Below are 14,176 nucleotides of genomic sequence, written 5' to 3' on the forward strand. Positions count from 1 at the left end.
AAAAACAAGAAGTGTTAGCAAGGATATGGAGACACTGGGACCCTTGGTGCTTTGCTGGAGGGACTAGAAAAGGGTGTAGCTACTGTGGAAAATGGTTTGGTGATTCCTCAAAAACAGAGACATATAATTATCATACGATCCAGCAATTCTACTGCTAGGCACCTATACAAAAGAACGGAAAGCAGGGAATCAAGATGCCAGATACGTGTACACCCATGTTCCCAGCAGCGTTATTCACAGTAGCCAGAATGTGGAAGCAGACCAAGTGCCCATCATCAGGTAGATGGATAAACGAATGTGGTGCATGCATACGATAGTATATTACTCAGCCTCACAAGGGACGGAAACTCTGACACACGGTACACTGTGGTGAAACCTGAAAACATTATGGTAAATGAAATGAGCCAAACTCAAAATGACAAATACTACATAATTCTGCTTCTTTGTGGTACCTAGAACAGATAAAGTCATACAGACAGAAAGCAGAATAGAGGTTAGTAGGGGCTGGAGGGAGGGAGGAATAGGATGAGTTTCTGTTTAGAAAATGAAAAAGTTCTGGGAATGAGTGGTGGTGATGGTTGTATACCACTGTGAATGTGATGAATGCCAACGAATGGTACACTTAACATGCTAAATTTTATACTACATATGGTGCGCGTGCTCACTCAGTCGTGTCCAACTCTGCAACCCCATGGACTGTAGCCCACCAGGCTCCTCTGTCCATGGGATTCTCCAGGCAAGAATGCTGGAGTGAGGAGCCATTTCTTCTTCCAGGGGATCTTCCTGGCCTAGGGATCGAACCCACGTCTCCTGCGTCTCCTGCACTGGCAGGTGAATTCTTTACCACTGAGCCACTGGGAAGTCACATGACATATTTTTTCACAATAAAAAAGTACATATGTTTACTGAGCGTCAATCACACACAAGACACTGGAATCTTGCGTCAAGGAGCTTCAAGAAAGCTGAACCATGGAAATAAATCCCTCTGGTGCTGCTGAGATGGTGGCCCAGTGAGGCAGAGCGGGTGCTGGGGGAGTTTGGAAGGTGTGGAGCTAAGGCCAGAACCCCACCCTCCCTCCCTGGCTGCTGCCCCCTCCTCCAATCCCAGGCCTTCCACAGCAGGGCCCTGGTGGCCTCATGGCCTGCACCCCAGGAATCATCCAGATGAGGGGGATTTCAGGCCGGATGGCCAGTGGCGGGATACTCTGGAGCCGGCAGGAACCTTGGGGGCATGGGGGGAGGGTGGCTGCAATCTCACCAGCAAGGCAGCCGCCTGCTCAGCTGGGCCACTCTGGGCAGTGTTTTGAAATGCTGCTGCGGATGTAATGATTCTGGGTGGAGGACGTTTAGGAGCCAAATGAGTTTGTGTGAACAAAAGACTCAGCTCTCAATCTGGACTGTCCAGGGCTCTCGGGGAGTTTCGTTTCCTTCCTTGTTCTTACCCTGAAAGGAGCAGTCCCAAGAAAAACCATACACATTGAGAAGTGTTTGGACTCAAGATCCGATGATGTGATTTTTTAAAAAGATTCCCCTGGAAAGGCCTCCTGTCATGAGAAGCATGAACTTTACAAGGCACATTATCCTCCCCTCCCAGTGAAAGAGTCGGCTTTTGTCCAGCTGACCATCCTCCGGGGACAAAGGCAGGCCTGTGGGACTGACTGGGAGTCCGCCTGACTTGGAGCCCACCCGGGACTGGGATCAGGATTCCAGAGAGGGAATCGCCCCTGAGGTGGCCTCGGGGGTGCTAAGGAAAGAGGCTGCCTATCCAGACAGGAATGAAAGATGAAGGACCTTGGTGTGACCTCATGCTCTTGCTTTAAAAATAATTCTATAGGTTTGAGGGGGGAACAAGACCTTTAGAAGGACAAAGGTCAGAAGATTCCCATTGATTATATAAGTAAACAAAAGGCTCTCTGCAGGGAGCCTGTATACCTTGTGCCTTGGTGTTCTTTGTCCCGCTTCACCCTCTGAAAAATAAACATGCACAGAGGAGCTGAAATGGAGGCTCCTTAGCAAAGATGCCGTTTTGAGAAAGAGGGATAAGCAAGCGGCGCCTGGAGGTGAAGGTTCGGGGTGGGGAGCCGGCCTCCTTGCCTCCCGCGTGTTCACTCTGACATTCGCTCACACCCAGAGAGGAAGCCTGGTGGCAGAGCTCCACCAAAGGAGGCCTGCCAGGTTAGCGAAACAATAAAGAGGCAAGGAAAACATCCTGGTTCCGAGGAGGAAGGGGGAGAGGCATGGGGAGGGGGCAGGAAGCCTGGGCGCTACCGGGGCGGCGGGCGGACTGAACCAGACGCCGGTGCCTTTACACAGTCTACAGTCCCGTTACTCCACCGGCCTACGAGAGGTGGTCAGGCCTCCAAGGAAACCAGAGAAGCATCATTTGTCTGGAAAGTTTACAGGTTAGAAAATGTACACATCAGACCCACGTTGAGGCCTGGACTGCAGAAGAGAAGAAGTGGTCGCCGTGGTCACTGCCTCTCATGGGACCAGGGTAGGGGGCTCACCGTGGGCCCGCTGGGAGCCCGCAGGGGCAAAGGAAAATCTATTTTGGGAGATAAATTAAAAGTTTACTAGCAGCCTTTTAAAATTAAGATTGAGAAACCTGACACTCGGTTCAAATATAACCAACACTTGAAAAATCATCTGCCATAGCCAGTGAAAAACAAAAGAAAATAGAGGGAGAAGAAAGGAATGGGGCTGAAAAGAGAAATAAGACAAAGGGGAGAAACTTACAGAGGGAGGGAGAGATAAAGCTAGGGAGAATTTTTTTTAAAGAAGCCCACCGGAGTAGGGTAATTATTGGTTATTATTACAGCAGCCCAGATGAGGGGAGCGCCGGCTTCCAGCAAGCACGTGCCAGCACTTCACAGGGACCGTCCCAGTTAATCCTCTCGGCAGCCCTGGGAGGTAGGCACCGTTAATATCCCTGTTTTCTGATAAAGACACTGAGGTGCAGTGAGATAAGTAAACTGGCTAAGGTTCATGGCAAGTAGAAGCCCTGGACATCAACCCAGGTCTGTCCAACTCCAAAGAAAGACTGATCAAAACGATGGAAATAAAGAATGAAGGTTAGAAAAGGAAGAAGCGAAACAAAGACACCTGTGAATGGGAAAGCCGGAAAGGGCTGAGGCAGACCTCCTGCTTCCAGGACGCCCTCCAAGGGACCGGGGCTCCACACTGCAGCTTCACTGCCCAAGTGGGATGACACACCACGACAGCTCGGGTCACCCACCATCAGAATGGAGTTATGTGAACTTAATTCCATCTGATTAACAAGTGATGGGATTCAGGAGGAGGAAGGAAGAAAGGGAGGAAGGGAGGATGGGAGGAAAGAAGGGAGGGAAGAGTCCACAATGATTACCCGTGAGTGAGAAAAGGCAGCGAAACAAAGATGACGGGGGTTTTCAACGTGCACTGGAGAGATTAACAGGACCATTATCAGGCGAAGGGAGGCCAGGTCTAGGGGAGCGAAAGGGCGACCTGTCTGCGTTTATGACTGCTATCTGAGGTGTTGGAAGTGAAGCAGGATAAATGTGTATGAATGTGTGAATATCTGACTGCTGGCTGAAGGCATGGAACTGGGTTTCTGCAGAGAAGACAGGTTGTATGGGAACCACCCCCTCAGTGAAAATAGGTGAAGCCCTGCTATCTCCTCTCCAAGCCTTCCTTCCTGCCATCCTCCTACCTAGAATACCCTGCTCTCTTGCCCTTGGCTTTCTGGCAAAATCTGACTCATTTCTCATGCCCAGCCCAGAGACTGCTACCTCCAGGAAGCCTTCCCAGAGACAACCTTCCCAGAGACAACTCTCTCCCTCAACACTACTGTTTTACTCTTTTACACAATTATAACTTACATGATCCCATTTCTGTGTCCCCTGTGAGAGACTGTGGCTCACAGGAGATGCTCGATAAACGTTCACTGCACTGAGTTGGAGGGAAAAGGCCGAGAGTGGGGCTGTGAGGGATATCCCATTTGGTGAGAGAGGCAGAGACGGGGAGAAGCTATTCAGCCAGTGCTAGCTTAGAGGATAGACAGAGGCTTGAAAAAGGCCACCAAGATTTTCTAGAATGTTCTTCCTTCCTCTACCTACTCTCCACCTTTCCCTTATCCTCCCACATCTACCTTCTCCATGGAGCCCCACCTCACTTAAGAGTAGTAACAACGTCCGATGTGTTCCCCTGAAGCATCAATGACTAACTCACACGCAGCACACACATTTACAAAGCTCATCCATGTGCATGGATCCACTTCACCCCCTACAACCACACTGTGCGGCAGACACAACTGGTGTTATCACCTCTGTTTTACAGATACGGACACCGGCTCAGAGACAAAAAGCCTTGCCCAAGGTTCCCATCAGTTCATTATATTATGACTCATTACTTGATATGTCTACATTTAAACATGCTTTCACAGTCATAATTATATTTGCTTCTCCTCAAAAGCCTTGTTAGGGAAGCATTAATAGACATTATGATCTTCATTTTTAACCTAAGGACAGTAAGACGCAGAGACATTAGGTGTCTGCCCAGTGCCCCATACCTAGAAAGACCTAGAAAGTGAAGGGGTTAAGAGCAGAAGTTCTCTGACCCTGTCAGAGCACTTGAGCGACCCCTGGTATCTGTCTTTCCAGCCCTCCCAGCGGCTAGAGACAGCGGCACTCTATCACCGCAAGGCGTGACGATACTATAAATAATTCCTAGCAAACCACAAGAATTCACCTCCCCAGAGGCGGATCCCCTTCAAGGAGGTCCCATCGAGACCACACTTGCTTCAACAGTGCTGTCACGGCTCGAGCTCTTTTCTAAAATTCCCTAATTTTCAACAGAGCCTGCAGAATATTCTCTGGCGTTTCCTAGATAACAGCAATTTTTCATCCCTTGATAAAGGGGTTGGATTATTTTGGAAACAGACACAAATTCAAGGCCCATTCTAATATAAGAGATGGAGATAAGTTGAACCCATTTTGGATCTGGGAGAAGGTATAACTGCAAAAATAAAACCAGCAGCCAGTTGCTTGCGCCCCGCAAACCAGCTCTGAAGTGGCTCCCAACTCCTTCAAACACTTTGGAGGTGTGTGTCAGTAACGTCCAAAGGTTCTGACCTGAAGAAGAACGCTCATTGGCCACAGAGGCCCAACTACGACTGACTTTCAAAGGCCTAATGTTTTGGGGTCACGTACACCTTACATGCTGTTTTTGTTGAATCCTAATCGCTTCATGTGTGTTAACCTGGTCTCCTCAGATGACTGTAAGCAAGGACTGTCACACTGAGTTTTTCCAACTTCAAATCCTGCTCTTTCCTCTCTGCATCTGAAGCTAAGGATGGAGAGAGAGAGTTCTAGAAGACCACAGGTAAGAGTGGCAGGGGTCCAGGGTGAGAGAGAATCAGGTAATAGGGGTTCTTGGAAGGTACCTTGAACCTGGAGGTGAAGGTGGCCTTGCCACCGTTACAACGGCCAGTGTGAACAGGCCTGGGTTAGGGAGTGTCATCATGGCCGATATTTATAGAGCTCTCCTGCCCAGGCACTCGCATCTGCCCTCTAGGGGATCATGACACTCTATTCCCTGAGCAAGGGCCTATTAATAGCCCCTCTGACAGATGAGAAGCTGAAGGCACACAGAGGCTGAATACCACAGCAAGGCTGCACAGCTGGCCAGATGTGCTGTTAGGGTTTGGAATGAGTCTGTCTGACCTCCAAGCCAGGACCTCCCCAGGTCCAGGACTGCAAAGCCGGCAAGGCTCTCATCCACACCCTGGCAAAAGATGATCCCAGAAAAAGTCTCACCCGGAGGGAACGGTGGCCCCAGAGGCCAGAAGTAAAAACTCATTCCCACGTTGAAGCTGGGGACGGGAAACAGTGGTTGTCAATACTGGCCTGACACTCGGTAATCACGAGTCAGGACCTCACCCAAAGAACAACATCCCACCAGATTACAACTGGGTGTCTCTCCTCCAGATTCTTGCTGCTCCTTCCTCCTGTGTGAGCCTCTGTTCAGACGCCCAGGATGGCGCAGGGCCAGCTGGAGAGCTTGACCTCGGCCTCTGCCCTCCTCTCGTCACCCATCTTCCTCCCTGGTCTTCATCTCCCAACTTATCAAAGACATTAAGCAGAAACTTGTCAAACTTAACAAATCCATCTCCTTGCCTCCAGCAGCCCAGCTCCTTCCCTGCCCAGAGACTGGGGGTGGCTCTTATTCAGGGTTTCCAATGAATTCAGAGCCTCCTCTCCAGCCCCCACCCCCAACAACCCCAGGAACTGAGAACACAGAGCCTTACCTGCTGCCTACACCATCTGACCTTAAGCTTTCCTCAGACACGCTTATGTGACACAATAACAACATGACATTCAAGTACCCCAAACCAAAATACAGCTCAAAGGCGCATGTCCCTCTTGAGCAGCCTCTGGGGACCTGCCGGCTCCTGAAGAGATCTTACAAGAGCAGCCCTAGAGCATGCGGTGGTGCGGGTGCTGCCGCGGTGGCACTGGGGCAGAGGGTGGCCTGAGGCCAGGCAGATGCTCCCTATGCCAGGGCCCACGCTGGGCACTAGGGAACAAACATGAATAAAATCTGCACTTCCTCCCACAGAGCAGTAGCTCACGTGGGCTCACAAGTGCGCATTCAGAGCCACTGGCTCCCCGCAGTCTATTCTCCACATCACTCCCCTGCTTAACACCCCTCCTGGCGCCTAGAAGACAGTCTGCCCTCCTCACCACCCTCCCATGGCCCCATGTGACCCGGGCCGCTGTGGCCTCCCGTCTCTCCATCCTGAAACGGGCAGCAAGCTCCTTCTGGCCTTGGGGCCTTCGCACAGGCTGCTCCCTCTGCCTGCAAGGTGAGCGCCATTACAGCTGGAGACACCTGCGCCTCGTCTCCAGGACAGGACAGGGCTGGGTGTGTACAAACAGTGATCTGGGGGTTAGGATGGGGAGTGGTGTGAGAAGAAGCCGGAGAGCTGGTGGGGTCAGACCTGCGGATCTTGGGTTCTACCAGGGGGAGTAGATTTATTCTCAGCACAACAGAAAGCCCATGGAGGGTTGAGAGTGAGGGGTTCAGCCCAAGAGTGAGGTTACCAGAAGTACATTTAAGAAAATCACTGGCTCCCGGGAGCACAGAGTAGAGGGAGAGCCTGAGTAGATACAGGGAGGACAAAAGAACAGCAGAGATGAAGAAGGCGGTTTTGGGATTTAGTTCTGAAACAAAAGCAACTGGAGTTGCCCCCCATCACTGCACACGCACACCAAAATGTAGAGGGTCAGGACAAAGAGGATGGAGGGTAGCTTCTCAGCTTCTCCTTTAAGTAACTAGGTGGACGGTATCACCAACTCCTGCCTCGGGAGGATGGGGCAGTCAATGATGATTTGGGGTGGGAATCAAAGGCCCCAGGTCTCTGACCTTCCTCTTTGACGTCCCTGTTGAACTTTGCCCAGGGAGGCCAACATCTGCCTTCTTCCTTCAGGCCTCATTCTCCCCATCCCCCCTTTCCTTCCAACTGAGACAGTGTACAGATGAGACAAGACTCAGCAACTAATGTCAGCTTACGTGTTCCTTCACAGCTTTGTATGCCCACAGTGGGCACTGACTCAAATCACCTGCCCTTCCACAGCCAGCCCCAAGCTGCTCAGCTCTCATGCTGCCCTCAGGCCTGCCTGGCCCCTTGCCAGGCGCTGCTGTTTTCTCGCCATCTACGCTGGACGTTCTCCATCAGGTCAGAGCTGGCTTTCTCTTCTTCCGGGGTGTTCACTGCTGCTCAGGCTCACCCGCCAGGCTGAATCAGCCCTGAACTCATCTGAGCTCAGTTCTGCATTCTCAGCTGTCCGCGGAAGACACCCACTGGGGCAGGCTACAGTCTTTACAGCAAAGGCACTTCAGCTGATGGAAACCAGCTCCTCTGTCCACTGTGCGCCCATCATCCCTGCAGGCAGGTGGTCACCACCTTCTCCTGCGTGGGTTCTTGCATCGCTCCCTTTCAATTTCCGCTCACTCCATTCTAGCCCTGCTCAGCCTTTTCCTCCCAGCATCTGTGATATACTGCCCATCAACATTCCAGTATCTCTGACATGACTGCCGGGCTGTAGTATGGGCAGATGTGTATGTGATTCACTCATGGGCCCCAGCACCAAGCATGTGTGAACACTCATCAAGAAAACAATACTGCTCCTTCCTCGCAAGCCCTCAGGGGGCTCCTCACTGTGGATGAGACAAACACAGACGCCTTCAAGAGGCCTCAAAAGCCTTCCCAACATGACCCAGTCCTCCTTTCCAGTCCTGTCTTCAATGACTCCAGTTATACTAGAGTCTAACTAGTCTCCCCAGGTCCTCTCTCCCATCTTCTTGGCTGTTAAGAAGCTGCATTAAAAAAAAAAAAATCTTCAGGGTTTCAGTATTTGGGATTTTGCTGATGTCAATAGCCTCCCCGTCTGTCTATCCATATTCAGGCAACTCCTTCCTCCTCTCGATCGTGTCCCCCTGGACTGCCCGCATCAGCTGTCCCTCCACCTCTGCACGTTGCAGGCTGTCTCCATCCACAGCATACCTAAGGGTCAGTATGACTGCCCCGTGACACTGCGTCAGCGATGAATCACTCTTGCACCATCATTTTGCTTTTTAGACATTGGTATTTGCACTCCAGCAAGACTGCATGTACCCCAGGTGCTCACACCCTCCCTATAACCTGCCGCAGCTCCTCAAACAGAGAAAGGGCTCTGTACATATTTTCTGATCTACAGATCAATCCAATGTGACGCACACAGTCACATACCACACTCCAACAAAAGAAGAGGGAGAAGATAGGACAGAAACATCTTTGTTTTGGTCTAAGCAAGATGTATGGTAAGTGGGTAGAAGAGGGCACAGATGTGAAAAAAGAAACAATTCTATAGCCTCTGAATGGGGTACCATTTGATGTCTCCTCCTACTGAATGGGTATTCATAACACGGCCTCAGAGTAGCAGCCTTGTTCCTGGAGAGCCCGTTAAGAACATCACCAATTCATTTCAGTTTGGTTGCTATCGAATGTAGCTACCTCTAGCACCAATAACCTATGGACTGGCATATAAGCAGGGTGTAACTCACAATCTGTATATAAAATACCATCTTATATGTGTAGAAAGGCTCATGATCCCACCTTCTTTCATTAGAATCTCTACTCTGCAGGTTGTCCCCATTACCCCTGCCATCTCCTCATCCCAATCCTACTCCCTATTCTCTAAAAAAGGGTGAGAGCAAAGGACCAAGGAAGAAGGATGATACGCTGGAGAGGATCTTAGTGATCGCGACAACTCTCACCCCATTTTACTGATGAGAAAACTCAGGCTACATGATAATTGTGGAAAGAGCAAATGGATCTGGTCAAATCGATTTCAATTCTTCCTCCTCCCTTTATATGTCTTATCTAACATCACCAGGTTTCAGTTTCCACAACTGTAAAAGGGCAATAATATCCCTCGTGGGGGTTATTTTGAGAATTAAATGGGATGATGAATGCGAAAGTTCCCACCACACAGGTGCTCAAAGACTAGAAGTCAAAGAGGGAGTGAAACGGTCTTTCCTGTTGCTTCCTTCCCCAGGATTCTTGAAAGGAGGGACATTTACTGCAGCTGAAACCTCTGTTCACACAAAAGTGGGTGGGGCAGAGGGCAGCCGCTGAAGGAGACACCAAGGACTCAGAAACTGCAACTGCCATAGGGGCTTTGCTTTCCTTCTGAGCGGCTGAGACAACACGCCAGTTCCGAGAAGGCCGTTTTCAGCCAGCTGGGCAGGGCTGCTGGTAGGCAGAGGGGAATCACTGGGAGGGCACAGGCTCCTCCCCGCCCCCGCTCCAGGACCAGGGGTGCAGTAACTGCCCAGCTGGGCAGCAAACACCTCTCATTCTCACCCTGCCCACACCACTGGGGCAGGAAACAGCAGTTTAGCGTTTGCACGCATGAGGTTAAAAGGATGTGGCTTTTAAACACACGCGGGCCAGGGTGAGTCCCTTTCCCCACACCTCTCCTATTTGGGGTACTCCCCATCAAAGCAGTAGGGCTGCTCAGGAATCCCCACCACCACCACCCATCCCAGCCAGGACGGTTCTGAAGGGAAGCCACTCTCTCTTCCCTGGGGGCTGCCTCCTGCCCAGCTTGGGTCTTCACTGCACTGTGTAAGGGTTCCCCCCAGCTAAAGCTGAATGACCAGCTGGCCTGCAAAGTTACAGCCACTCAGGGGACAGCTATGTTAACAGCCCAGAAGGGGCTGGGCTCACTGTGCTTCCTTTACTCTAGGGAACTGCATTTTTCTACGATTATTATTCCTTGGGCTGGCTGCTCAGCTCCTCAGCGTCATTTCCCCTTTGGGTGGGAAAGTTCTTTCCTTCTGCATTGATTTTCATTATGACTTAAGCCTCCTCTCCCAACCCCCACTCTCATTTGCGGATCTCACAATTAAAGTCTGGCATACGGACTGCAAAAGTCAGTGTATAAACTTAAGCACTCTGCTTAAAACTGTGGCTTGGAAACCCCAAGTTGTTAAAAAAAAAAAAAAAGAAAAGAAAAGCAAGAGAAAGGAAACCTCGAGGACTTGGCATCCTATCTCCGCGGCATGAAACACCAGCAACAAGTTGAGCTGAACAGCCTGCGGGTGACAGGTGGGCGCAAAGTTTAACAAAGGCCACACAAACGGGAAGCAGGGCAGAGCTGCCGGCCAGGGACTTGTGGTCTAAGGCAGGCTAACAACCCACAGAATGCAAGCCCAATCACTCAACAGTGAGAACCTTGAACTCTGCCAAGAGGAAAGGGGCTAGAAATGGCCCCGGAGAAGAAAAGGACATCTCTGGTCCCTCTGTTGACACCGTATTTGGAAGCCCAGGCCACAAGGACCAGGCACTGACCACCAACATCCCCACAACACAAGGGGCTGCAGGCAGTTTCCCCAACAATCCAATGAAGCACCTTATTTGTAAGACTCAGGGCTCATAACCAGCAGCAGCAAGCATCTCCCCAAACACAAGAGCACTGGTGCAGATACTGGCTGTCCATCTGTCAGGGGTGCAGAGAGGGCAGACATCCAAATGGGATACTGTGTGGACCACAGGGCCTCCAGAGGCCCTTCCAGGGTTGAGACTTGCCTGCCTTGGAAATAACTGATTGTACCTTGTGATACACAGTGGCCGATCAAAAAAGGTCCAAAGAAAATCTCAGAGGTTACTAGGAAACTCAAACTCACTGAACATCACTTGATGCAAGTTTCTTGTTCATTGTTTCTTTTTCCCCTCTAAGTGACATTGTCTGAGCCACCACCAGAAAAGAAGTACAAGTCCCGCCTGAATCCTCAGCTGTATCAGTAGCTTCTATTAGTTTTCAATAGGTAATTAATTTCCTCTCTTCTACTTTCACCTTCCTTACATTCCACCTGAGAGCCAGCCTGAGCTCAACTGAAGTACAGACATTCCTCGGGTAGTCTCTGTGGAGGGGTGGGAGGAACAGGGGAGATCCTCTCAGGTCAGAGAAGTTTGGGATGCCCCCAGCTCCTGCCTAGCTGCTCTCTGTGGCTCTCATGTGCGTGCCTCTAGAGCCACCACACACCTGAAACCTCCTTTGCTCTCACCTCCCCAAAGGAATCTTTGCAACTGGAAAGGTTGCAAAGTCAAGACTAGCAGAGTTACCCGCCACGCCTGTGAGGAAGCGTGGATCATCTATGGTGCCAGGGGTCCCTGACCAGCAAGGGAGATCAGCCCCAGCTCTCATCTGCTGAGTCCCCTAAGCCAGCTGCCTCCACTGTCCCTCTCCTGTAACACTGAGCGCTATGTGATATGTGAGGATTCTCAGCCACAAGAGAAGGAAGGAGACTTCTATACCAGTCTCATCCATTCAGTTCCCTGGCAAATCAGCATCCCTCCCACCCATCCATGAACAAGACGGGACCCTATAGCCAAGAAAGCCTGACTTCCAGCCATAGAAAGCTGCTTTTCAGTTCCTGTACTCCACTTTGATTTAGAAGACTGATATGTTTCTGCACAGTATTCTTGGTTACTTTCCTTGTGTGAGAAAAGCAGGAAATGTTCTCTTTTATGTTCTTGATTCCTTTCTGTGGAACTTAAAACAATGTGCGCTGTAAGTCACCTAGAGTTGGGGTCCCGGTGAGTGTGTCTCTTGGGTCTCTGGAAGCTTCTTTCCCCTCTCTCTTTCCTTTACAGATTCTCAGTTTCCCAATCTTGTGCCCGTGATGGAGAAGTTCACAAGGGCAAGGCATTTGAAATGATGAGAGTACTAATGAATGTGAAATTGAGTTTTTACTTGAGGATCTGATTTTTTTTTTAAAGCTTTTTGCTTATTTAATTAGAGGAAGCATCCCTAGGTGCAATGAAATAAGCTAAGTCCTATCCCAGGAAGTCTGTGTGATATGAGAGACTTAAATGAAGTATCCACTAGGAAGATGAAACCTGTCTTCAGCCTTCACCTAAACTCTAAGACAATACCTAGTGCTCCAAGTGACCTGGCTTCTCTGGGTAACCCAGGAGAACAGATGCCTTGTGTCACTCATGGGAAGGCAGTGCTTTAACACCACCGCATTGCTGACTTTGTTCAAAGAACTTTCCACTTATTTTTACTTTCATTTTGTCCCATCATCACCAGGAGGCTGGGAAGAGCGAGGGTCATAACTTTCATTTCACAGATGGAGAGACCGGGATCAAAAGAGGTGACATTCCCGGGGTCACAATGGTATTATGGTTGGAATTCCACTTGGTCCTTAGCATTTCTTCCAGACCCAAAGAAGGAACTGGATACAAAGGTCTGGAGGAGAGCAGGCAGATCCCTCTCTGAGTGGACCGGCGGTGGCTGTGTATGGAGCCGCAGCTCATCAGGAAAAGAAAAGGGAGGAAAGGCTGGGGGACAGTCCTGTGTTTGGGTCTGCCGTACAGGGCTTCACCCTGGAACCTCCCCACCTCCACACAGTCCCTGGATCTCTCTGCCAGTGGAGTGTTTGGTTTCCAACTACATCCTTTGTCTTTTACAAATATCCTTAGGGCTAGAACCCTTAAAAAAAATCAGTTATTTAATTTTGAAAGTCAGGCTCTGTACCGAGAGAGGCCTATTTCTGCATCCATAGGAAAAAAAATGGAATTGGGGAATGGGCTGGCCGGATGTTACCACCTCCGAAGTGGGAGAAGTGCTTTTTGTGAGGTTTGGGTTTTTCCTTTTATTTTTAAGGTGGGTGTATACAGGATCCGGGGTCCACCATGGGAGATAAGTTTTCCTCCAAGGAGGTGGGGGGACAACAGGATGGCCACACCCCCCAGACCAGCCTCCCGCGAAAGCGTCTAGGAAACCACTCTTCCTGGCTCGCTGCCCTCCCTCCGGGTCCACCCGCAGAGTCCCGGCGCGCCCGGCCAAGCGGAGCCCCCACGGGGGTGAGCGTCGCCCGGGCCTAGGGCGGCGGGATGCGGCCCCGGGCGCGCCCACGCCCCCAGCCCGAGGCTCGCGCGGCGCCCGTCCCCTGCTCTCACTCACCCGCGCTCCCGCCTCGGGGGTCCCGGCTCCAGGGTCCCGGCCGCCTCGCGGCGCCCGGCGCAGGGGCGGTCTGGCGGTGGCCTGGGGATGCGGGCCCGCGGCGCTCCGGGGGCGGCGTGGGCGACGGCGGCAGCTTGCGACCCGGGCTGGACTCGGTCGGCCACGCCGGCCCCGCGCCTGCCGGGGAGGGCGGCTGGCCCCGCGTCCCGGGGGCGGCCGGCGGCGGCAGCAGCAGCGGCAGCAGCAGTAGCAGGAGCGGCGGCGAGGCCATGGTGGCGGCGCCCGCCCGCGCTCACATGCCCGGCGCGCGGGGCGGGCGCGGGGCGGCCGCGGGTGCGAGGGACGCGGGCGGCGGGTGCCGCGCGGGGCCGGGGAAGTGAGCGAAGTGAGGCTGCGAGCGCGGTCCCCGCCTCAAAAGTTGTGGGGAGCCGGGGGAGGGAGGCCGGGGGCCGGGCGGGCGCGGCGGAGGCGGCCTCGGCGCCGCTCCATGCTGATTAGCCCGGGCGGGTCGCGGGGCGGGCGGCTCCTCCTCGGGTTGACATCACCGACCGAGCGCGGCCGGGCCGGCCGGGGCGGGGAGAGGGCAGGAAGGGGGCGGGGGCCGGGCCGCGAGCGCCGGCCTGGGACCACGGGGGGAGGTCCTCGGAGAGGGCAACCTTGGGCGCGCGTACACACACGGACAC

General features: G+C 52.2%; 1 protein-coding gene across 4 annotated transcripts in view; it reads right to left on the reverse strand.

The window, feature by feature from the left end:
• HEG1 (heart development protein with EGF like domains 1) overlaps positions 1-13,915 on the reverse strand; it is an 83,749-nt gene extending 69,834 nt beyond the window's left edge. For all 4 annotated transcript variants that reach the window (XM_055568451.1, XM_055568449.1, XM_055568455.1 and 1 more), the window contains exon 1: positions 13,494-13,915. In XM_055568451.1, the coding sequence (XP_055424426.1) occupies positions 13,494-13,764 (271 nt within the window). In that variant the 5' untranslated portion in view covers positions 13,765-13,915. The remainder of the gene's footprint in view (positions 1-13,493) is intronic.
• Between the last annotated feature and the right edge of the window lie 261 nt (positions 13,916-14,176).

Source organism: Bubalus kerabau, chromosome 2, assembly GCF_029407905.1.
Source record: "Bubalus kerabau isolate K-KA32 ecotype Philippines breed swamp buffalo chromosome 2, PCC_UOA_SB_1v2, whole genome shotgun sequence".
Lineage (NCBI taxonomy): Eukaryota > Metazoa > Chordata > Mammalia > Artiodactyla > Bovidae > Bubalus > Bubalus kerabau.